The 25,236-nt window shown below is 36.7% G+C and overlaps 4 protein-coding genes across 6 annotated transcripts; 3 read left to right on the top strand and 1 right to left on the bottom strand.

The window, feature by feature from the left end:
- The first annotated feature begins 5,825 nt into the window (after positions 1-5,825).
- On the top strand, positions 5,826-6,430 carry LOC103855957 (splicing factor 3B subunit 6-like protein). The gene has a single exon (XM_009133011.3). The coding sequence runs from the start codon at positions 5,876-5,878 to the stop codon at positions 6,248-6,250; it is 375 nt and encodes a 124-aa protein (XP_009131259.1). The 5' UTR covers positions 5,826-5,875; the 3' UTR covers positions 6,251-6,430.
- A 236-nt stretch (positions 6,431-6,666) lies between these two features.
- LOC103855956 (calcium-dependent protein kinase 17) lies at positions 6,667-9,097 on the bottom strand. The gene is made up of 6 exons (XM_009133010.3): positions 8,154-9,097; positions 7,922-8,074; positions 7,556-7,839; positions 7,331-7,458; positions 7,150-7,249; positions 6,667-7,070 (listed from the first exon to the last, which is right to left on the bottom strand). The coding sequence occupies exons 1-6, from the start codon at positions 8,962-8,964 to the stop codon at positions 6,975-6,977; spliced, it is 1,572 nt and encodes a 523-aa protein (XP_009131258.2). The 5' UTR covers positions 8,965-9,097; the 3' UTR covers positions 6,667-6,974.
- Positions 9,098-13,514: 4,417 nt separating this feature from the next.
- Positions 13,515-16,074, top strand: LOC103855955. The gene is made up of 2 exons (XM_009133009.3): positions 13,515-13,726; positions 14,163-16,074. Exon 2 carries the CDS (start codon positions 14,184-14,186, stop codon positions 15,960-15,962), a length of 1,779 nt encoding a protein of 592 aa, XP_009131257.1. The 5' UTR covers positions 13,515-13,726; positions 14,163-14,183; the 3' UTR covers positions 15,963-16,074.
- A 233-nt stretch (positions 16,075-16,307) lies between these two features.
- On the top strand, positions 16,308-20,721 carry LOC103855954 (mechanosensitive ion channel protein 10). 3 transcript variants are annotated; one of them, XM_033286566.1, is made up of 6 exons: positions 16,308-17,175; positions 17,592-18,942; positions 19,030-19,153; positions 19,657-19,950; positions 20,032-20,234; positions 20,318-20,721. In XM_033286566.1, the coding sequence occupies exons 2-6, from the start codon at positions 17,621-17,623 to the stop codon at positions 20,562-20,564; spliced, it is 2,190 nt and encodes a 729-aa protein (XP_033142457.1). In that variant the 5' UTR covers positions 16,308-17,175; positions 17,592-17,620; the 3' UTR covers positions 20,565-20,721. The 3 variants fall into 3 exon arrangements, with proteins under 3 accessions (XP_033142457.1, XP_009131256.2, XP_009131255.2); XM_009133008.3 differs by having other exon boundaries at positions 16,308-17,252; XM_009133007.3 differs by having other exon boundaries at positions 16,308-17,386.
- The last annotated feature ends 4,515 nt before the right edge of the window (positions 20,722-25,236 follow it).

Genomic DNA, 25,236 nt, shown 5'->3' with positions numbered 1-25,236 from the left:
GCGTAAGAAAGAACGTACACGGAGGAAGATCCAGTCGGATCTATTGGTTTCTGGTTTGTAAAACCATGTGCAGAAGCAAGGTGATCTATCTTGAGGCTAGAGTCATAGTCTGGTGTGAGATTATGATGAAGAGACTTGCTAGCTATGTTGTGTTATTCACAAGAAAGGAAAGATCCGTAGAGGCTGAAGCAAGAATGAGATACAGAAGGGAGAGATAGAGTATTCAGAGGAAGGAGAAAGCAAGTACAAGATAGAGAGATCAAGTAAAAGATCATAGCTCTTGAGTCACCATTGCTTTCCCCTGTTCCAGCTGCGTGTCTTTGTTGTTATCGGAGGAATTGAAGGCTGAGTGTTCGTCGTCTTCTTCGTAGCTGCTGATATACTCCTTTCCGGTAATATCTCATGTTGGAGATTATTCAGGTTAAGTCAAGCCAGACTTAAGGAGCTTGAATCAAATCAAGTTCAACAGATTTCAGGCTCAAATCTTGAAGATAAGGTGGTCTTGTTTCAATACAGTCACAAAGGTAGTTTGTGATGGATGGTTAATCATTTTCTGCAAAGGATAAGGGGAACTGAAGCTTGCTGAATCACAAGTAATGTGTGTTATCTTTGCAAAGGATGATCAAGGCTCGGGTCTGGTGTCAGATTGTGTTTTGGTCAGCTCGTTTGTGGAAGAAATATGCAGTGTTGTTTCAGAAGATGGAAAAAATGGCAGTTGGGGCACTTATGAATCTCAGGTCTAGGGGACGCCTTAGAAGTTGATGTTGGTATGTGTTTCAGTGGCTATTTGGGTGTTGATTAAAGGTTCCAGGATTTAAGTGAAAGGAAGTTGCAGAGAAGCATGACAGTGAGGTTTACTCAGTTGTGGAACAAGACAGGTTCAGATTTTGAAACTTCAAGGTTGGTTCAGTTTTCAGAGGTTCTGAGCTGAAGGTCTGCAGGTTCAGTCTGAGGGTAAAGGATCAGATTCTTGTGGATATGAGGAGCTCAGGTGGTGATGATCAGGGTTAGAAAAAGATCATAATGGAGCTTGTAGCAACAAGGCTGGGTTTCTACTAAATGAATCAAGGCTGTTACATTTGTGACTACTCTTCAGTGGCAGTAATGTGATAAACAGAAGTGGTTCTGCGTGGGTTCAGTCTCAGGAGTGAAGTCAGTCTCATTAAAGGAATGAGATGAGAAGCTTCTGGTTATTAGATGAAGCGAAAGAGTCATCAAGTTAGTGATGCAGAAACAGGTTTTATCTTTAGGAAGAAGCAGCTTGAGCTAAGCTTTGGTGAGATGTTGTGAGTAACAGGGGCAAGCTCGGTGAAGAGGTCTTGTTGTCTTACTCAAAGGTGTCTCTGCAGAAGACTAGAAGGGATGAACTCTGAAGCAAGGCTGATTGAATATCAGTGATAAAGAAACTAGAAAAGAAGCAAGTTTCTAGTTTTGTGTTCCACTGGAAAAGAAAGCAAGAAATTGGTTTTGCTGGTTCTGTTTCCTCTTGGACAGAGATGTTACAAGCTCAGGTCTGCAGGTGATGTCTCAGGTTATGGTAGCTCACGTTTTTTAGAAACTAAAGTCCAAGACAGGTTAAAGTTTCAGAGACAAGAAGGTGGAGCACGTGAGACAAGAGCAGAGAGCATGGGTTCTGATTTTGATTAAAATTCAGAAAGGATGAAGATGCCAGCGTGTATGAGACTATTACAGGTCATAACATACAGAGGATGGTCGAAGCACTTTCAGTTTGGTGGTACATGAATTGCTTTGAAGAAGCAATGACTCCTGGTGGTTTCTCGGGTATAAGTGACTGAGATTAAATGGCTGAAAACAGAAGATATTTGTCATAAGTTCTGACATGTATGTTGAAACAAGAAGCCATATATTCAGTCAAAGTACACAGAACAGTTTAATGGATCAAGAAAAAAGTGCAGGAAGGTTTAAGGATGGTTATAAGTCTGAGAAGTGAATTTGTGTGTGAAGAGAAATTCAGTAAGGTCTGAGAGGTTTCTGTTTCAGGTGGAGTCTTGCCTCTACAAGTGTTGTAGTGCACATCTTCAGATGTTTTTTGGCTTCAGGTGGAGCAGTGCTACTGGTTCAGACGAATTTCTCAAGTCTTCTCAGTGTATTGTTGGGTTAAAGTTCCTGCAAATAAGCTTGCAACAGCTTATGCAATTCATTCTGGTTTTGTGTGGTAGCAGGAAGGAAAAGAGAACCAAGTAGAGTGTGTACAAGAGAATGTGAAGTGTAGTGACATCAAGGCAGAATCAGAGAGAGAGAAACAGTTTCTGGGTGGAGCTATTTTCAGCAAAGAATCTTGTATCATCAGAGTTTTAAGCAGCAGTAAATAAAGGTTTATGTTGGCTTTGCTGGAGAAGAAATCAAAGGTGTTTTGATCTCTGGTATAAGGTGAAGATTGATGAAGTATTAGTCTGAGTTTTTTGCATAAATCAGAATGTGGGCAGGCTCTGAAGTTAAAAGAAGATAAGGTTGCTGAAATATAAGAAGTTGCAGGTTCTGTGAATGTCTTGAGATGAAGTAGACTGAAGTGATCATGGTTATTTTCTCGTATGAGGATTGAGAAACAAGTTCTTGCTGAAGTTTTCTCAAAGTGTATCACTTCAAGAAGGTATAATGAGGCGTGTGAAGGTAGCATAAAGAGAGACATTTCAAGAAGCTTGCAACTGATTTGAAGTCTTAGAGAAGGCTGAGGCAGAAACATGTTTTCAAAACTGATTTCTGAGACAACAACTTGAGAAGTTATAAGTTGTCTGGTTGCATCAAAGAAAGTTGAAATCTTCTCAGTAAAGAACACTTGTGAGATTGAACAAGTGTGGAGCCTAAGTGTGAAAAACACTAGAGGAAGAGTTAGTGAGCCAAGAAGAGTTGTTTTGGTTCAGGTCCGAGAAGATCTATGATGCAAGTACCAAAGGTTTTGGTGGAGTTTTGCACACTGTTGATTGTGTTGCAGGTCTGGTACAGCAGGGGAAACACATCATGGGCTCGATGTTGATGTGAAAGATGCTGTAAAGAAAGTATCTCTTGAGTATCTCAGGTTCTTATGATGAGAGATATGGTTAAAGAGTACAAGGAGTGATTTTCGAGCTACTGGTACTGTCTTGTTTACTCAGGGAATTGGAAAGGGAACTAGGGTCGAAAGTACTCACAGCAAGGTGAAGCTATGAGGCGTGATCTGTTGAGTTTCAACAGCGGTTCAAGTTCAGGTTTCAAGGTCGAGTTGGCTAGGCAGAGGCTGGTTGAATCAAGGGTTGATTCAGGGAGGAAACTTATATGTTTCTGGTTTTCTGCAAGAGATTTCAGTAGTATTTTTTGATTATGATCTCAGGTGCTTTTGCAGGGTGGTGTTCAAGTCAGTGTGTTCATCAAGTGGTTGTGAGGAAAATCTCAGGTTAAGCAGTTGGTGTCTACTGTTTGTTGAGATTGGTTTCAAAGGTTTTGAATCAAGGAGCTTCTGGTTTGAGGCAAGTGATTCATGTTCCGCAAGTGATTCAAGTTCTGAAATAGTTTCAAGCTAGCATCGGCATCAGATTTTGGCAGAAGGTTGATGACTTTAAATCACAGTAACAGGTCAAGCATCAAGTGAGCAGCTTATGGATTGTGTTGAGTTACTGATGGGTGGTCGTCTCAAGTTTCCGGTTTTATAGAAACTGCCAAAAGAGAATCAATGAAGAAGTTGAGCTTAACACAAAGCTGTGTTAAAGCGTTTATCAACTTAAGAAGACAGTACTCAGGAATAAAAAGTGATTAACATCACAGCCATGACTTGTGAGTTTTCATGTCTGGTTCATTGATGGTGATTGATTGTATGAAGACAAGCTATTGAGGTGGAGCTTCGGGTAAGAGGTTCAAAGGAGCAGTGGCAAAGAAGTCTTCAGGTTGTATCAAGATGGATACGGGTTGAGATGCTTGGAGGAAACTAATTTCAGGAAGTATTGAAGCTGAGCAGTGATGCTCAAAGATGGATGAAGTTGAATATGCTTTATTCAAAGCTATATGAAGCTGAGAAGATGCAAGAATCTGCAGGGAGTTACAGATGAGCAAGTTTGCTCAAGTACATGAGGAGAAAGCTCAAGGGAAGGTAGAGCCATGAAGAATATCGATGACAAGGTGGAGATTGTAGAAATATGTCATCTATCTTCTAAGTCTCTCAGTCAAAGGGAAGGTCTCACTCAAGCTCTAAGTGGTCATGAGACTTTCACGTGAGCTGGATTCTTTGGAAATAAGGAAGTGAGGTCAAAAGTATAATTGATCAGGAGCTGAAGATATTATCTTCATCAGATCACATCGTCTTCTTGATCGACGGAAGTTACGACGTCGAGGTCTGTAACAGAATCAGAGAAGAGACGAGCTTGAGCTCGATCGGAGTGAGCGAGAGTTCAGGAGGAGAGCGTGAGCTCGAGTCCGACAGAGAGAGAGATCGTGAGTGAGAGAGAGCTAGTGAGAGAAGGAGTTTCTCTGTGTATCTAGCTAAGCTCATCTTCTTGTTTCTTCTTCCTAGATTATACTCTTATCTCTTGGTGATTGTAACAGAGATAGAGAGGAAGAAGATCTCCTGTGATTGTACTCTTCTCAGTTTCATCTATTGGAAAGGTTGAGAGACCTAATTCTCTCTCCGGTGAGTATAGCGGCTTCTCCACATCGGAGAAGTGCGGTGAACACCGGGTTACCAAAAACTCTTGTGTCGTTTACTTTCTCGCTTGATTCGATTCCACACTGCGATTGATTGTTTCCGCTAGATTTGCGATTTGAGATACATTGAAGCTTGCAGGAAACCGATAGAATCCTCAACAAAGGATGAGAGCTTTAAAGAAAATTAGCAACAAAATGTTGAGGACAAACCGGACAGTCCAAGATGAACTTGACAAGCTTTTTTTGTTGATCCAGTGAACTCTATCTATCATGATTAGACTCACCAAGAATAGCAAACCTAGCAACAAGAAAGTGTGTTAAGAACTAAGGAAAGTATACAAGTGTTTATCATCAGAGAGAAGCTTTAACGCCTACATCAGGTAGTTTCTCCGGTCGTCCATTTAAACCCCCAGACTTGACTTGTCTTACACACAACCACCAGCCAAGTAAGTCCTTATCAACATGGTGAAGACTCCCAGTGATAGCAAGAGCCCCCACGCAACAGAAAACTACAAGGAAAAGTAGAAACAAAAAGAAACAATGCAGCAAGCTTAGTAAACCACAACGAACATGCTTGTCAGCTACAAGCTCACCCATCTGCCATAAAATTATTCACAGCAGATTCAGTTACTTGATACACATATGAAATAATCACCATTAAAAGAGTTTAACTTGGCTCTCAATGCAGCAAGCTTAGTAATCTACAGGAGTATCACTAAAATAAACTTTAATTACCATTGGTCAATTATGTTTTATATTAAAAAAAACCCAACTTTCAAATTCAGATAACGAAGTGAGACCCAAGCAAAAGCCAACCTTAACTAGAAATTGGACAACATCAACTGAGAGAAAACTCAATACCTGAAAGGAAGAAGACGTAGAGCTCATCAAATCAAGCCACTAGAACTTCTTAACCTTTTCGTCTAAAACATTAAACCTTCTTCCTTAGCCAAAAGGTTTTCATGGGAAGAAACGGATCTTCTATATACAGAATCAGAGAACCCAATCCCGATTTAACCGGTTTTATTGAATTAACTCGTTTTGGTTAGGACTCATACCGGATATGAATACAATTATTATACAAGTCATGTTTCCTTTTTTCAGTGGGCCTTTATTATCAAGCTTATAATTATTAGCCCATTGGGCTTAGAAAGACGGTTTTACCCTTTCTTCCAACTCCTTATATAGAGTTTCCTCACTGACTTTTTATCGGCGACGGTTAAGCGAAATCTCCGGCGAAGCTATGACGACAATCAGTCTCCGCAAGCAAAACACGAGGCTCCCGCCGGAGGTGAACCGCGTGCTCTACGTCCGTAACCTCCCCTTCAACATAACGAGCGAGGAGATGTACGATATCTTCGGCAAGTACGGCGCGATTCGCCAGATTCGCATCGGCTGCAACAAGGACACGAAAGGTACTGCCTTTGTCGTCTACGAGGATATCTACGACGCGAAGAACGCCGTGGACCATCTCTCCGGGTTCAACGTGGCGAATCGGTACCTGATTGTGCTGTACTACCAGCACGCGAAGATGAGCAAGAAGTTCGATCAGAAGAAGAATGAGGAAGAGGTTGCTAAGTTGCAGGAGAAGTATGGTGTCTCTACTAAAGATAAGTGAACATGTGTGTCGTTTGATTTGATGATTTAGGGTTTTTTAATTGGGGAAAGTTTCGAGCTTTTGTTTCGTTATCTGTATTGAGTTGTATGTTGAACTTGTTTGGTCTCTTGTCCTTAAATCGACAAATCAATGAAAAAAACCTCTTTTTAGTAACTAGTAGCTATTGCTGTTACGAAAGTTTGTAGCTTTGATGAATGATCTTGGATAATAATACTGTTTTGGCATATCAATTTACTTAGATTGTGCTGCAAAGCATTAGTTTCTCAAGGCTATTTTGAGTCGATTTGGTTCTGTGTTGACACTGTTGATCTTGTGTTTAGCTTTGACACATACAAGTGAATTGTCAATGAAGTTTGAGTCATATCAATTTTTCTTAGATGTTGCTGCAACACCATAGCTTTGTATCTTATAAGGACTGGTTTCAAGTGTTTTGCTAGAGAGTAAGAACAAATATCACTAACACATACAAGAGAATTTGAAAAAGAAGTTTTAAGTACATTGAGAAACCCCATGGCACTTCAAGCAGCAGCAGTAGTAGTAAACAACCAGAAAAGAAAATCTACATACAAATCAAACACCTCCCCATATCCCCAATTAATGATTTTTTTTTCCTTCTCCACCCTTAAAGATCTCCTCCAGTTCATACTTATAATTTTTTTTGATGTGCCTTTGTCTTTTTCTGCTCTCTTTCTATCTTCTCTCTTCCTCTACTTCAACATTTGGGTTATTTAAATGAAAGTTCACGCCGTTTCTTTGGGATCTGATCCGGGTTTCCTTTTCTCATCATTGCCACAAATTCATCATAGTTTATCCGACCATCCTGCATCAGAAAATTTGGTTTATTAGTAATGAAACTTAGAAGCTTTATTTCAGTTTGGAAGGGGACTGTTGTTTCTTACATTGTCTCCATCAACCTCTGAAATTATCTCTTTGATGTCTCTGCCATCACTCATCCCAAACTCCCGGAGAGCTTGCTCCAGCTCTTCCATTGTGATATATCTGGTAACATCAAAGCATTATTTGAGGTGAACATTTGAGTTCACAGCAACCTTTATAACAAAAAGTGTTAAGAGTACTTACCCGCTGTTGTCTTTGTCAAAGTGTTGGAATGCTGAGTAGAGATGTTCTTCTCTGTCAAGTCTGTTAATATGCATTGTGGCTGCGATGAACTCACCATAGTCTATTGTTCCGTTACCATCAGCATCAGCCTGTAGAATCAGACCAAAAATCAGTGGTGAGTCTCCTTCCTTGTTGCTCAGCATATGACAAAAGCTAAAACTGTTGTTAGAACGCAAAAGGACTTACAGCTTCCATTAACTGCTGAACTTCGTATTCTGACAACCTTGTACCTTGCTTAGCTAGTCCCTGTCTCAGCTCCTCGAGTGTAATTGTTCCACTGCTATCAGTGTCCATACCTTTAAACATCTCCTTCAACCCCATGATCTCTTCCTCTGATAAGCAACCTGCTATCACCCGTAATGCAACTTTCTTGAAATTGTTCATTGCTTTGAATTGCTTGAGCCTGGACATCACTGCATTGTCAAGAGGAACATCTGGTGCTTCTCCATCCTCCTTGATCCATGGATGGTCTTAACAAAAAAAAAAAGAGAAAAACATTAATTGGCATGGAGAGAGAGACTTATGTTTTTGTGTTATTGGTGAGATGCTTACTGAGAACTTGAGCAGCAGTTAGTCTTTGCTTTGGATCAGAGTTGAGCATCTTCTTAACAAGATCCTTCGCTTGAGGTGAGATGGATGGCCATGGATCACTTGAGAAATCAACATGGCTCTTTAAGATGGCGTTGAATATTCCATTCTCCGATTCTATCATCATCAGGTAATCACAACACATGAATACATATAAAACAAATCATCTCTAGGAAGAGAATGGAAATAGCTTTACCAGCCCAGAAGGGTGGAACACCACATAAGAGGATATACAACATGACACCAATACTCCAAATATCAGCTTCTGGTCCATACTTCCTTTTCAAAACCTCTGGTGCAATGTAATAAGCACTACCAACTATATCCTTGAACACCTCCCCTGGCTTGTAAAAAACAGACAGACCAAAGTCTGTGGCCTTGAGAGGAGAGCTCTCATCTTTGCTGAGCAGCAGAAAGTTCTCAGGCTTCAAGTCTCTGTGGATAACCCCCATTGAATGGCAAGTATGAATAATCTGAACAATTGTTCTCAACAAAGAAGCAGCTGCTCTCTCCGAGTAATGTCCTTTAGCAATAATCCTATCGAACAACTCTCCACCAGCGCAAAGCTCCATGACCAAATGCACAGAATGCTTGTCCTCGTAAGCTCCTTTAAGCTCGACAATGTTTGGCTGACCAGTCATGTGATGCATTATCTGCACTTCTCTTCTTACATCCTCAATGTCTTCTTTGTTCACAAGCTTCCTTTTGGCAATGGTCTTGCAAGCGAACTGCTGACCTGTTGCCTTCTGCGTGCAGAGATGCGTGACACCAAACTGTCCACGGCCTAGCTCTTTGCCTAGAGAATATGAGGCTTTTACATCTTCCATGGGACGGCCTAAGACAGGTCCTATAGGGCCTTGCTTTGTTGCGGGAGGTGGTGAAGGAGGGGCGTGTTTGGATTGTGCTACAGGAGGTTCAGCCGTTGGACCAGCCGTGTTTGAATCGGTCAGGCCCTTGTCTTGTGTGTGTCCATCTTCTGAGTCCCGTCCGGAGCAACAATTCCCCATTGTTGCATTAAAGGGTGGGGGAGAGGAAGGAGAATTAGAAAGGTTGTGTTCTTTGTGTTCTCTTGTTTTCTTCCTCTGGTTTGTGTTTCTTGATTGGCAAGGAAAGATAAGGTGTTTTGGTTGTGAATGGCTATGAATAGAATGTTTTTGGCCTTTGGGTTCAAAGGGTTATAGGTTTTGTTGATAGAGAGGAAGTTTAGGACCAAAGCTTGTCTGTAATTTTGTTATTTAAAGTAAAACAGAAAGAGGTTTAGGAGTTAAGACAAAGGTTGAGAGCTAATCCTAGGGATTTCTATTTGTTACAGAACTGTATGTTCTTATCTTCCACATGTCATTTCCTATATCATCAACAGTATATAAAATTGGCCTCGAAGTTGACTTCTTGTAAAAATCAATTCATCAGATCTGATGTGTGGAAACATCAAGTTCTATTTCATGGGATTTTGACATGTATTACAAAATTAAAACCTAACTTTATTGAAAATCGTCATTAGTTACTTTATGAACAAAATAATGACCAGATAATAACATGAAAATCCAGCTGGCTACAAATGTTATCTTTTCCAGTTAACATCGTCGAAATATTTTATGACTAGTTGCAATTACCATCACCGAAATTTCCAGTTAACATCATCGAAATATTTTATGACTAGTTGCAATACCATCACCGAAACAATGTAACATTGAAGGTGTGCCATTTACATCGAAAATGCTGAAACCGGTACCACATTAGTCCCATGGAAACGTTTCCGGCACGAGTAGAACCCGAAAACAAGCAGAGCCATCACAAAATACAAACACCAACATTACAATTAAGAAATTAGTGTTTAGCTTTGGCAATTGTATTAAACCCATTTTGTTTCTTTTAACAGTTTGTCAAACAAATGAGTCAATTTATATAACCGAGTGCGCAAGAAAATTCACTTTGTGAAAATAAAGAAAAGCGTTCTGGTTTCTACCTATCTAAATGAGGTAAAGTGGAGGAAAATGATAGCACGTTCTCAGTTGACATATGTTTGGTCCATAACGTTGTTGTAATTAGGTCACGAGAAGAGTGATAGTTGACATGGCTAAATTCAATGCCGTACAAAGACATCTAGAGACTATATAGATGCATATATTACATATAAATGTGTTCATGAAAAGTAAAGTAAAAAATAAGAAAATTTCAAGTAAATATTAAAAATAATTAAATCAGAAACTTATACAAAATAAGGAAATTAGTGTGTTTTTGAAATTCCTTATACAAAAATTTTAGTGAATTAGTTACTGTTATCAAACAAAGCAAAGTGAACAACTAAGAGCATTTACAATGGTTGACTTCATTTTTATCTTCAAATATTAACTTTCTTCAAAATAAAGAAAAAAATGAAACAACATTTCTTCTAATGGTCTATTTCATTTCTTCTCAAAAAAGAATATTCCAATTATATTCTTATTTCTAGTTTATCATTAATTATTAAAAGCACTTTATATTTTTTTCATATTTAGTAATGTTACCCAACTATTTTTTTAATACTAATCTAACACAATAACTAATTAATATAAAGTAAATATTATCATAAAATAAAATTAGCACACATAGCATAAATAAGTAAGCAAAGAAAATCAGATTTTATGAAGAAGCATTAGACATATATTTCTTTTACGAGAGTGATCAATTAAAGCGTTCCGAAGGGAGAAATGAGCTTCTTGATCCTTGATTTTTCAAAATCGAACCAAAATATCTTTGAATATACTATATGTTTTGTTATACCTAATGTTGCAATTAAATAAATGAAAATAAAAAATAAATATTATAAATTAATTGGGTCATATTAACAAATACAGTTTATTTTACCAAAAAGTATGAACATATAAAAATTGAGGACCAATTTATAATTTAAAATATTCTTCTTCAGAAAATGAAGATGTGAATAGTGTATCTTCAAATCTGAAAAAATCTTGTTCATGACTTTATTTTGAAGCGAGAAATGAAATACCAGTAAAACCATTTTTTTTAAATGAAGCAAAAAATAAAAATTAAAACAACTTTGGAGTTGGTTTAAGAGATAGTAGATTTTTTATGTCAACAAAGCAACATAAACATTAAGAAAATTAAGTTATATATTAAATTTATATACAGTATAAATCTATGTAAGTTAGGACACAAGATAGAGGTCCTTTTCAAGATCAGCTACTTCAAGATCAGCTACTTTCCAAAGACGCAAAATGAGATTGCAGATTCGTTAGCTAGGAATGCACATTCTTTTCATAGATCTTTATGTTTTATTGGTTGTTCTATTCCGGTTTTGCTTCCCAGACCATCTCAAATCTGAGTAATAGAATAGCCGTTTGCCGTAAAAAAAAAAAAAAAAAGATAGAGGTCCTTCCCATGGTGTGGCAGCTTGGATGAGTGTGCATGATTTGAATGTTAATTAGTAAAGACTAGGCATCATATACTAACATGATCCATCTTTTTCACTAATTACACTGTCTTTAGTCTGAAAAAAATCAACCTCTTAAAGTCTTAAAGTATATTTTAAAATTGAAGCAGACATTTATGTTCAATATTCACCTCTGCTTTCTTCGTTATGATCATAATAACTTCATAAGTATGTATTTTTTTTTTTTGAATGAATGTAAAATTATATTCAATCAAAACTGTGTTACATCTAGTGCTTCTGTTTTTTTATTTATGTACTATAATGACTCTAAAGTAAAATGGAGGGATTTGAACATCTCGTGTGCCAAACCAAATGCGCAGACTCCTCTCCAGATATGCATGACCCTTTGCTTTGACTGCAAGCAGATGTAACCTGATCGTTTTATCTACAAGTTTATTCAGAATTGTAGCTTCTCTCGGCTCTTCTCCATGTCTTCTTGAGTTTCTTTCTCTCCATATACTGTGCACTGCTGCCTGCAGTGTGTAGCGGAGCAGGAACATTTCTGTTGAAGGGAGGCTCGATCCAGAGACTTTTGCGACAATAGCATTCCAATCAGTGGTGAATTCATTCTTTAGCAGCCCCTTAACCAATGATTTCCATACTTTAGCAGAATAAGGACACTGAAAGAAGAGATGTGGGCAGGTCTCTTGAACTTCATGGCATAATACACACTCTGTGTTTATTGCAACATTCCAAGCTTGCATTTTATCCCCTGTTTGCATTCTATTTCTCATTGCAATCCAGAGCATGAATGAGTACTTCGGAGTGGACTGGGGAAACCATACACCTCTACTCCAGTTACACATTTGATGCCGGGGTCTCAACTGTAGCCAAGTCTTTTTTGTTGAGAAACTGTTTACAAATTTTCCTTCCTCTCTTCTCCACAGCTGAATATCATCCATTTCACTTACCCCTCCCTCTCGTAATTTTGCAATCTCATCCTCAACATCATTAAGTATGCTTACTCTGTGTCTTCGCCATCTGTGGTTTGATAGGACGTCAGACATCACAGCGTTCTCCGCCATGCCAAGTGCTATGATGCCTCTATCCCCAATCACCTCCTTTAAACATCCAATTTGTGACCATCTTTCATACCAGAAAGAGGTATGCTTCCCATTCTTAACCTCCACTCGCAAATAGTGTCTTGCTGTATCTCTCATTCTCAGTAGCTTCTTCCACATCCAAGACCCTAAGTTTGTGTTCACTGATACTGACCAGAAAGACCCTTTTCTTATCAAGTAGCAGTGAATCCATTTGACCCACATAGAGGACCTCAAAGATGATATTCTCCATATTAGCTTCAAGTTATGCACTTTGTTGATCTCCTTTAAAGACCTGATTTCCAACCCTCCTTCATTCTTTGGCAAGCAAATATCTTGCCAACTGACTTTTGCTTTTGTGGTTTTCAAATCCGGGCCTGACCAGAGGAAGGCTGCACACAGACGCTCAACTTCCTTCAAACAGCTGCTTGGAAGTTTAAAGGCCGCTAGCCAGAAGTTCGCTAGGCTCATGATAACTGAGTTGATCAACTGAAGTCGGCCTGCGTGAGAAAGAAAACGACCAGTCCACGAACTCATTCGCTTTCTAATCTTCTCCACTAGTGGCATATAATCATTCACTGTCATTTTCTTAGTGAGGAGAGGTAGGCCTAGATAGCGTACCGGAAGCTGTCCTGAAGCAAAAGGGAAGCTCGAGAGAGTTTCCGCTTCCTGCTCTCTAGTTACACCAGCCATATAGAGAGTTGATTTCTCTAGACTTATTTGCAGGCCCGATATCACCGCAAATTCTTCAAAAATTCTAAGAATGCCTTCAATGGACTCCTTTGTGCCATCCGTAAAGACCAACAGGTCATCCGCGAAACATAGGTGTGTCAAAAGAATGTTCTGATATCTCGGGTGGAAACCTATCCCCTTTCTCTCTCCTGCCTTATCGATCATACGTGAGAGCACATAAGTATGTATTTTTAGATTTACACTTTATTTCATGTAAATTTGTTTTATAAATCAGTTTGTGACAACTGAAATCAAACAAGTACAACTGGAAATGATCATGAAAAAAGAAAAAAAAAACAATAACTGAATAGAAAAAAATTAATCAAATGGCTCAGAATTGTTAAAAATGATCCACTATACACTGTTAAAAAAAAATCGTTTTTTTTTCCTCATAACAAACAAAGCCCTAATTTATCGATTTGGGGGAATCGAAACGCCGAGGCATTTGGTATTATTCAATAACATCGCACTCCTCTCGTTCCTCATCCTCATCGCCATAGCTCAGCTTCTTCTTTTTTCTCCGGATCTGCATCTCCGTCGACGACGCCGATCAAGATCAATCAGGTTCTCTCCCTCCCCCTCTCTCTCTCTCTCTCTCTCTCTCTGGCAACCTCTCGTCACTGATCTATACCACGATTTAGATTACTCATCAGAATCGCCTTTAGGTTTTCTTGATTCGCTCGAATTTCGCCCCTTCGTTGCTCAATCATTACTTATGGTTCGGATTCGCCTGCTTAGATCATCCTCCGCGTTGAGATTTCGCGTTTTGAACGTATTCGATAGAGACATCTCCAGAAATGTTGTTGATAGGCGTATTTTGATTTCTTGCGATGGATCTATGCATTTTCTGATATTCGGTATTAGGTTGATGTTTCTGTACCTCTAGCTTTGACATTGCAGCTCGAGTGACCGTTGATCTTTGATGTTTAACGAGAAGATAGTGAATGATTAGCTTAGGAAGCTTATGTATTGACTATTCTCGTTTGTGTGAAAACTGCAGGATAACTTTGTTTTTGAGAAGATGTCTGCTGTATCCAAGAGTAAGTCAAGAGACAAGAAAGTTGTGAATGATTCACAGAAGACACCAAGCCAAATCTTAGGATCCATAGGTGCAACTACTGGTGGTGCTTACAATCCTCTCTTAGGGACTTTTCAAACCGTTGAGACACTGAATGGTTCCTCATCGCTTCACAACAACGGCCGTTTCAGAAGCATTGATGACTCGGATTCAACCGGAGCCGACTGTGATTCCGTCTCTAATAACGGTAGCTGGTCAGGTGATTCGGAGGATCACAAAGAGAAAGTACTACCTACTACAGCTACCGCAAAGCAAGAAGCCATTCCCGGAGCAGCTGATAATGATAAGCGAGAGAAGATGCGGCTGAAGAACGAGAGAAAGCACCAGCGGCAGAAGGAGAAGCGAGCTCTGGAGTTGCATGAGCGGTGCTGTCAGTTTCTGATGTCGAGGAAACTTGAAGTTCTCGTTCAGCAGGTGCAGGTCATAGTGATGGGGGTTTCTCATGAGCGTGCGACTTACGCTCTGATGTTGAATGAAGGGAAGCTAGAAGAGTCTGTTAATTGGCTGCTTGATGATAGTGGGGCGAGTGTAGCTGATACGAAACTAGATCCCGCCCCTGGGAACTTGAAGCTTGACATATCGCAAGAGCTGGGGAGAATCTTGGAGTTGGAAAGGGAATACAAGTGCGCCAAGCAGGATGTAGAAAAGGCTGTGGTTACAGCGGAAGGGGATATTGAGAAAGCAGAGGAATCATTAAGAAGACAGAAGCAAGAAGAATCTACTGCTTCTGTAAAAGCAGAGGATGTTAGTGATAATGCGTCCGTTAGCAGAGCCCCTTCTGTGCAAGCGATTCAAAACAGAATAGCCCAGTTGCAACCTAACTCAGGTATGTATACTGCAGGGGGAGAAGAATCTAGAAAGAGTCTCGGTTACCTTAGGGGATCCAGCTATGTTAATGGAGAATCCGGAAACCAAAGAGTAGATAGAATTCACACGGAATTGCAGTGGTTGAAAATGCAACAGAATGCTGCTATGGAAGAGAAGAAACGCATGTTAAGTCAACAGACACAACTGCCACGGCCAAGAGAAGAAACGCATTATGTGTCGGCTCAAGGTAGTCAATTCAAGAGACTTCAGCAGAGGGAACCAGTTATGGCGATGCAGCAACAGCAACAACGCTCTCAGTCAGCTAACACGAATACCTTACCTGTCTCTACTATGAACTCACCCTTTACCGTATCAGCAGCAGCAGGAGGAGGCAGCGATTGGTACTCTGCAAATAGATCTGAGGCGGCTCAGTCTAACGGGTACTTGCCCACAAGAACTCTCCCTCCTGGTGATCTGAACTCAAACCTGATGTACCAGCAACTTCAATACCAACAGTATCAAGGCCAGGTGAGCAACGGTCACAGAACGGCGGGGGGTTCTGCTTCTGTACAGCATGCTGTGGCTCCAGCTGCTTCTCTTGGGCTCTTCTCGGGGTATGGATCATCTTCATCTGCGGTGGACTGGAACACGGATGGGTCAGTGGGGCATTCGGATTACAACAATATTGATTGGAGTTTAGACAGAGGCCTAGCTAGTCCGAAACCAAACCAACAACAGTACATGGCTACGGCATCCCCATACGAAGCAAACATGAATGGAAGGACAAGATCGATGGGCATGGCAATGGGAGTGCAGGAAGCTGCTTTAGTTGGTAATGGTAGAGAATGGACATCGCCGTTTGAGGGTAAAGATCTGTTTAGTTTGTCTAGACAGTACGTGCCTCCTTCTCTTTGAAAGTGAAACTGCTTCTAGAATAAAGATGATGATGGATGGGTATGAGTTTGTGGTTACTAAATGTTGCTTGCATGTTTGCTCAATCATAATGGGTGTTTCAAATTTCCTAATATTTTATCACAGCATATCTAACAGGGAGATCTATCTCAAAAGGCGACCCAATAAAAAATTGAGCACCATCGACTTGTGAGCATTCTCTGCTAAGAAAGACATCATCTGGTTTCGTTAAGAGTTCCCTCTGATATTAGGAATGAACCACAAATAATCAACTTAATTAACACGTAACAAAAACGTGAGACGATAACTAGGTGGTGACAACAAGCTTATTGTAACTAACAAATGTACTTATCCCATGTAGATAACAGGAGCAGCCACCAACTACAAATTAGTTGTATATTCTCTTAGTAGTAATAGTCTAACACATGTCATACACGCGCATTAATTACCGGAATGATTAAAACACACATCTCTTTTAGCAATAAAGTCATGGAATTGATAATTGACGGAGACAGAGAGAGTGGTATGAATGGCCGCCAATGTCCCCACTTGTTACATTCACATAAAAATCATTATGTTTCTATGTGTTTTCTGTGTGTTCCAAAAAAGTATCAGTAAGAAAAAAGTTGCAAATCAATCCAAATAATTTGATATGCCTGAGAGTATCTGAGTTTATTAGACTCATGTACATTTGAAATTTGAAAAGTGGTGGACGTGCAATTTTTACTTCTGGCATTCTAGGACAGAGTTATTTGTGTCAGCTAGTACATAGGAGCTATTATAATAAATTGGGTTTAGGTTATCTAGATACTTTGACAAAAAATAAGTTCTGTGTGTAGACATTGTCCCCAATACATTTGGTTTACAATTGGAGTATCATAAGTATATATATAGTTTTGCTATTGACTACAAAAGTGTGGAATTTAGCAATTATTTTTCTAAAATACTTTGGCATGTAAAGTGGTGGATAAACTACTCCACCATCGTCAAAGTATGTTAAATTACAGTTTCCAATTTTCAGGAAAAGTTTATATTAAGTAAAGAGGATTAATAAAGTTTCCATTGTGTTTATGTAACCATCTTTTCAAACTCCTTTTTCTCTTTCATCTTTCCATGTTCTGTTTTTTATATTATTGGATTTTCGTTTTTGTTGTCTTCTGGGTTTAAGCCATTTCTCTCCAGACCTACTTTCTCCACAGCCTCTACTTTTCAGCTGGTACTGTTTGCTTAACTTTTTGTGTCATCATCAACTTTCTTCTTTACCAGTGTGAATCCTTCTCTTTAGAGGTCCTGGTGTGTACTACTATCTCTATAAGATCTCAGTTTTATCTCTAGCTCTTTTCTGGGGGTCTTCTTCTCAAGAATGAGCTGATTGATTGATACTCAAATTCGCAGAATAAGAAGATTTTGTTTATAACTCACTACTGGTAACTTCATTTCCCCACTTGTAACGATAGTTCTTAGTACCTTCATGTTTCCGTGCTTAGAAAAGTACAGATTTTTTATTTGTTTATGGCAAAGTTTAGATCCATTAGTCTTTGTTACATATCGCTGCTTAACTAACTTTGGGTTTAGATACTCTGTCACTGCTGGATACAGTGTTCTTAGTCTTGTTTTTGTTGAAATTTTCAGAGCCATTGTTGTGAAAGTAGCATTGGAGAATGGCAGAACAAAAGAGTAGCAATGGAGGAAGAGAAGTTGTTATCAACGTCTCAGGTGAGCTTTCATCATCAAAGATGGCTTCACCAGACTCTGCCATCAATAAAACCTCTTCCCCTGAGATCTCTAAGCTTACTGGTAGCCCTCACAAGCCTCCCAGATCTCCCAATCTAAGCAATACCGGTTTAATTCAAAGAAAATCTTTTTCAAGATCGGTTTACTCCAAACCGAAGTCCCGGTTTGTCGAACCACCTTGCCCCGTAGACACAAGCAACCTAGAGGAGGAAGTCAAAGAACAGCTTGGCGCTCGTTTCTCCTTCAGAAGAGCTTCTCCTAACAACAACTCCACAAGGAGCGTCGGGTCCACAACACCTCTTACTCCAACTAAAGCAGCTGAGGTTGAGAAAGACGAAGACGAAGAGATCTACAAGAAGGTGAAGCTGAGCAAAGAGATGCGTAGAAAGATCAGCTTATTGACTTTAATAGAGATAGCTTTCTTCTTAGCGGTCTTAGCCTCTTTGGTTTGTAGCTTAACCATCCACGCCCTGAAGAAACACACCTTCTGGGGGCTGGAAGTGTGGAAATGGTGCGTGCTCGTGATGGTCACGTTCAGTGGAATGTTAGTGACGAACTGGTTCATGCGCTTCGTCGTCTTCCTCATCGAAACAAACTTTCTCTTAAGAAGAAAAGTGTTGTACTTCGTCCACGGGTTAAAGAAGAGCGTTCAAGTCTTTATATGGCTTAGTTTGATCCTCGTCGCGTGGGTGTTCCTCTTCAACCGCGACGTGGATCGTTCCCAAGGGGCCACCAAGATCCTCACTGCTATCACGAGAACTCTCATCTCTCTTCTAACCGGATCATTCCTCTGGCTGGTAAAAACTCTTTTATTAAAGATCCTCGCGGCGAACTTCAACGTGGTTAACTTTTTCGATAGGATCCAAGACTCTGTGTTCCATCAGTACGTCCTCCAGACACTCTCTGGGCCTCCGCTCATCGAGGAGGCCGAGAGGGTGGGGCGGGAGCCCGGGACGGGGCATTTGAGTTTCGCTAGCGTGGTGAAGAAGGGAGAGGTTAAGGAGAAGAAAGTGATCGATATGGGGAAGGTTCACAAGATGAAGCGTGAGAAAGTCTCTGCTTGGACGATGAGGGTTTTGATGGAAGCGGTTAGGACTTCGGGGCTGTCTACTATCTCTGACACGTTGGATCAGACGGCGGCTTATGGTGATGGGAAAGAGAAAGGTGATAGAGGGGAGATTACTAGTGAGATGGAGGCTTTGGCTGCTGCTTACCATGTCTTTAGAAATGTTGCTCAGCCTTGCTTCAAGTGAGTTAATAACCAATATTCATATACTTTTTTTCTCTGTGCATTCTCTAATGGAGATCTCTGTTTTTTTTTTGGTTATTGTTTTAGTTTCATAGAGGAGGAAGACTTGCTTAGGTTCATGATTAAGGAAGAGGTTGATCTTGTGTTTCCTTTGTTTGATGGTGCTGCTGAGACTGGTAAAATCACTAGAAAAGCTTTCACAGAATGGGTGGTAAAGTCTCCTCAAACACTTTCATGCTCTTTGTTCTTAGAGATTAATTAATTATATTTATTTATTTTTCATATTAAATATTTTTGTTAGTAATTATGTAAATATAATTTATAATTTTTTGATTAGTAATATTTGTAAGATTTTTTATGGAATTTTTATTAATAAATTTATTTAGTAAGTGTATTATTAAATAGTTATGATTTCTTAAATATAAAATTTTGTATTAACATGCTCAATTATAGTCAAATGTTAATGATAATATTGACTAACATTGCTATACAATTAACTTCATGAAATTATCTTAATCAATCATCAACATAATTGAATTGAATTATTTTATAAAATTTTATTTTAATTTATATTATACTAAATAAAAACGTAAAAGTTATATTGTTGAAAATATTAAGCATTCAAAAATATTGGACCGGTATTTATTATTACTAATCAGAGTCCGTGTTTCTTGAGTTTAACCACTTGTGTTGTTGTTCCTGCTATATGATCAGGTTAAGGTGTACACTAGCAGGAAAGCTCTAGCGCATTCCTTAAACGACACAAAAACAGCGGTTAAGCAGTTAAACAAACTTGTGACAGCGATCTTGATGGTGGTTACCCTTGTCATTTGGCTGCTGCTTCTAGAAGTAGCAACCACTAAGGTTTTGCTCTTCTTCTCCACTCAAATGGTGGCTCTGGCTTTTATAATCGGAAACACTTGCAAAAATCTCTTCGAATCCATTATCTTTGTCTTCGTTATGCATCCTTACGATGTTGGTGATCGCTGCGTTGTCGACGGTGTCCCGGTAAAAAAACTCACCACCAAAAGATCCATTACGTTTCCGTATATACTATGTCTTACATACATACTTGAAGTTTGTTTTCAGATGCTGGTTGAAGAAATGAATCTGTTATCTACAGTGTTCTTGAAGCTTGACAACGAGAAAGTGTACTATCCTAACGCAGTTTTAGCCACGAAACCGATAAGCAACTACTTCAGAAGTCCTGATATGAGTGAAACAGTGGAGTTCTCTATCGCATTCTCAACACCAATCTCAAAGATCGCACATCTCAAAGAAAGAATCGCTGAGTAAGTATCACCGTTATTCATTTGATTCTTTATCAAATCTTTAAAGAGTTCTTGATTTGGTTTTGTTGTATGGAAACAATCAGTTACTTGGAGCAGAATCCACATCACTGGTCACCTATACACACGGTGGTGGTTAAGGAGATAGAGAACATGAACAAGCTGAAGATGGCTCTATACAGCAACCACACCATCACGTTTCAGGAATACAGTGAGAGGAATATCAGAAGAACCGAACAGGCTTTGGCTATTAAGAAAATATTGGAGGATCTTCACATCGATTATAGTCTCCTTCCTCAACATGTTCATCTCACCAAGTCCGACAAAAATTAAAAACCCGGTTTGATTTTTTTTACTAAACCGTTTTTAAGATATTATTATCAAACGTTGTGGTGAATTGTTTTATGTTAGACTGTTAGATTATATGATGAAATCAATACTGCAAGTTCTAAACTATTTTTTTTAATAAGAATAGAAGATGAAATCAGTATTCCAAGTTCTTAATGAAATGGACGTTGTTCTTAACTTATTTCAACATTTTTATTTCACATCAGTCGTTCAAAAAAAAAGGTAGATTATAAGATGAAATCAATACTGCAAGTTCTAAACTGTTTTTTATAAGAATAGAAGATGAAATCATCTAAGTTCTTAATGAAATGGACGTTGTTCTTAACTTTTTTTTGGTAAAAAAGGCACGTCGTTCTTAACTTATTTCAACATTTTTTATTTCACATCAGTCACAGACTCACATTACCACATTATTATAGTGGATACATTAATATCAAAACAAAAGAATTACAAAAAAAACAAAAGTTAACATGGTTTATCAATTTGTTATGAACTTATGTCCAAGGATAGAAAAACTATTATTTGAAAGTATTATTAGATTACACTAGGATTAAAAGAATATAAGATTAACTAATGTTAATGAATCATACTAGATATAAGGTACACAACACATATCATAAAGATTTTTAACCAATAGTTTTGATGTATTAATCCAACACATATTCTAAACTTTTTTACCAATGCATTCACTAACGCGATCATATCATTTATTGTTGATGGATTAAAAAAAAATTTCAGGAAAGATTTTATACTAGACGTTAGAATGAAATACAAGATACCTTTGAGATGGCTGTCATATACGATGCCAGAGACTAGCTGGTGATTTAGAGGATACAACCCCAAAATGGTGAGGGATTACATATTTATGGGAAAATATCTTAATATATATAAACAACAGTAATGTAAAATCTGTAAACGTAATATGCATGTTTTGATTTTTTTTTTTTTTTTATCGTTTACCCATCTAGGCTAAATCAAGTGGAGAACATACGAACCGATCCTCCGAGGAGCATCTCCATCATGCATGTTTTGGTTAGATTTTAACTTTCTGTTTTGTTTCAATATACGTTGTACTATTGACCAATTTTTTCTTTTTTAAACAGAATCAACAACGAGATGTGGACTCATCAATTCTCATCATTACCACTGGTCCACTGCAAAAATATTATTCGTAGTAAACACTTTTAACTTAAAAAGAGTAGTAACTATAAAGAATACGCAAGTTCATGTAGTTGTCATCTCGCTGTTCATTCATTTGGCAGCGTCACGAATGGAAGATGTTGTTGTAGACGCTCCTGCATATAGAGGAAACTGAGCTTTTATGAAAACAACGGTGCAGATTAGCAATCGCCTCGGTGGTAGCTTAACACTAACACTCCATTGTAAATCGAAGAATAACGATCTCGGTGTCCAAACTCTCGCACCAGATATATAGTTCTTGGTCATTTATTTTAGACCAAATATATTTGGAGCATCACTCTTTTTCTGTCGTTTTATGTGGGCTTAAGAAGTATTAGATTTCCACCCGCACAACCGTGCGGGTATATATTTTCATATTTATATATATATATATATATATAGATATTTGTTTTACATAATTATTATATATTTTTAATGTTACTCACATATTTAAATATTTGTATAATTATGCCAAATATAATAATTTTATAGTTTTCATGCTGTAAATTAAAATCATCACATATATATGTTGCTTATTATATATTTGTCCTATTGAATTTGCATTTGATTGCTAAACTAATTTTTTTAATGCATGAAACAATATATATGAAAACAATTTTGTATTTATTTTATATAATCATGATCCGTAATTCAAATCGCTAGATTTTTTTAGTAATTTTTTGATGTTTATGAATTTTATATAATAAATTACTGTATATTAAAAAGTTTAAGATAAGTTAAATTTTTATACATGTGTTATATAGTTTACTAATATTAACTCGTTCTACCAATATATTATATTTTTAGCATAAATATTTTATATTTATAAAAATAAAATATGTTAACTTATCAATTTAAAATAATTTTATCATGTTCAATATAACATTTTTATTTTAAAATGATTGATATTATTAGAAAAGTGATAAAATAGGATATAATTTTATTCTTTTAGTAACATTTCATTACTAATTACAAAATTAGTTGAAAATATTTATATTCAATTTATGACAATTAAGATCTTATTATAATCTTTTTCAAGAGATTTGTTAAAATTTTAATTTTTTTTTTTTAAAAATAAAAGATATTATGATTAAAGTAGTGAAAAATGCTATATATATATTAGCATTAGTGATATACATTTAATATAAAATTTAAATGATGGTCCAAATAAAATATCACTCGTCAAAAAATCATTATTTTTATTTTATTAGAAAACAAATTTGAAAAAAAATTAAAATAGAAATAAATATTTATTTCTAACAAAATCTTTAAAAATTATTAGTAAATGTATTTCGGAATTAATTAATTTCATTTTATTTAAATTTTCGTATATAAACCAAAACTATATTCAATTTTAATTTCTAATTATATTTTATGATAATTTAAATTAAAACTAACTAATTTTTGAAAGTAAATTTAAAAAGATTCTAAGAAGATTTTAAAAAGATTTTGTTAGAATATTTTAAATATATTCATTTGTATTTCAAATAAAAAGATAAATATATTAAAAGATATAATAATAAACTTATGTAAAATATGATATTTTCTAGGAATGGTCCAAACTAAAAAAATCACATATGAAAAGAAGTCACGACTTCTGTTTTAATATATTAAATATATCTTTTTATGAATAGGTCCATTTTAAAAAAAAAAAAACAAATGAATCAATTTTGTGACTTCTGTTTTAATATATAAGATTCGTTTGATATTAGGATGATTGTAGAGACGGTGTTCATAAGGGTAATGCATGCATAGAATGTACGTGGAATATACATTGCCGGCTTAACACTATATAGGGCCCTTGGGCAGAAAAAATAATTTAGGCCCTTATAATTAATTAAACTTAATTATATTATTAAGTATTATTTAAAAATATATAAAAACTTATCTTAATGTATTAATTTGTTTGTGTTTTGTAAATATAAGAAATTCAGGCTATTTAAAAAAAAACAATTGTGTAAATATGAAATTAAAAGTGCAAAATAGAAATTAGATCCTTATTGTTAAGAAAATAAAAAAGAAAATTGAACCCCTTTATGCTACTAAATTTGATTGATTTTAGGTGGACTCTGGATGAGCGCACTGTTTGCCCTCCCACATGAGCCTGCCCTGGGAATATACACCAGAACAGGCCATGCAGCTTTAACCAAAGGAGCAATTTATTTGATTTGTGTTACGATTGGAATAAGTAATTTTTATATTTTTATATGTTTTAGTAGATTTTTAAATATCTTTTGAAACTAATGATAGATTTAACTAAACTCTTAACCGAAATCATACACAATTATTTATGTTCGATTAGATTTTACTTTGGATACAATTTATTTATAAACAGATTTTCTAAAGAAAAAAAACTGAAGAAAATGAACCAAAATCAGATTAAAATCTATATTGCTAACCTTGTATATGAATAACTCAAACTTAAATGGACAATGCTTACAGTTAAACTTTAATAATCATGCATATATATATGTAATTAAAAACTTAGTTATTTATCAAATATTTTGCATTCTCTATTTCTAATGAATATATGGTTTTTATCAAATATTTTGTGTTCTCTATTTCTAATCAATGTATGTTCTTTAAAAAAAATAGATTGATCAATAAATTGTGGGTGCAATTGCATTCTTACATAAGGTAGATCCACCCCTGACTTTATATATTCATGTTTTCAGGTTAGGTGTGGATCCTCGGATCTATTGAGATTAGTTCTTAAATAATTTTTAATTTATTTTTTTGTTAAGAGTTTCTCACAAACCTATCTCAACATTTTTACTTGGCAGCGCAATCACAATAATTTTATAGCTTACCATATATTACAAGATTTCTAACCAATAGTTTTGACGTAGTATCTGTTTTGCAAACGTAAAACAAGCAAAAAGAATATCAATGATTTTTCTTTTATGATAAGATTTTTAGCGATCCACATCCAGTAGACCATGAATTACATAATTATGGGAAAATATCATTATATATGTTAACGTAAAATCTGTAAATTCCAAATAAAATCAACAACGAGATGAGCTCATTAAAGGCTTCTTATAAGTACCACTACAAATAGTGTTCGTAGAATACACTTTGAAACTAGGTAATAACCCGCCTTGCGCGGATGTGATTATTAGTTTCGATATTTTAATAAAAAGACATTAATCTGTTTAATCTGGATATTGGTTCGGTTTAGTTTTTTTTTTAGTTTTTAATCTTCTAAAATATAACTATTATTTTAAATTAATATTCATTTAGTTTATTCGGTTAAAATGTTCGATTTTTTTTTGTTTTTCCGGTAAAACCCAAAAATTAATATTATTTGTTTATTTTCATGTTATGCATTTTAGATTTGTCATGTCGAACCAATAGTTTCATATTATAGTTTCTAACAGATAATATTTAATGAAAAAGAAAGAAAATATTAAGACAATCATTTTATACAATTTGTCGGTAGTGAAAGAAGCAATAAGAAAAAATATATCAATTTTCA

Source organism: Brassica rapa, chromosome A03, assembly GCF_000309985.2.
Source record: "Brassica rapa cultivar Chiifu-401-42 chromosome A03, CAAS_Brap_v3.01, whole genome shotgun sequence".
NCBI classification, from domain to species: domain Eukaryota; kingdom Viridiplantae; phylum Streptophyta; class Magnoliopsida; order Brassicales; family Brassicaceae; genus Brassica; species Brassica rapa.
This window is presented reverse-complemented; position numbering and strand designations above follow the sequence as displayed.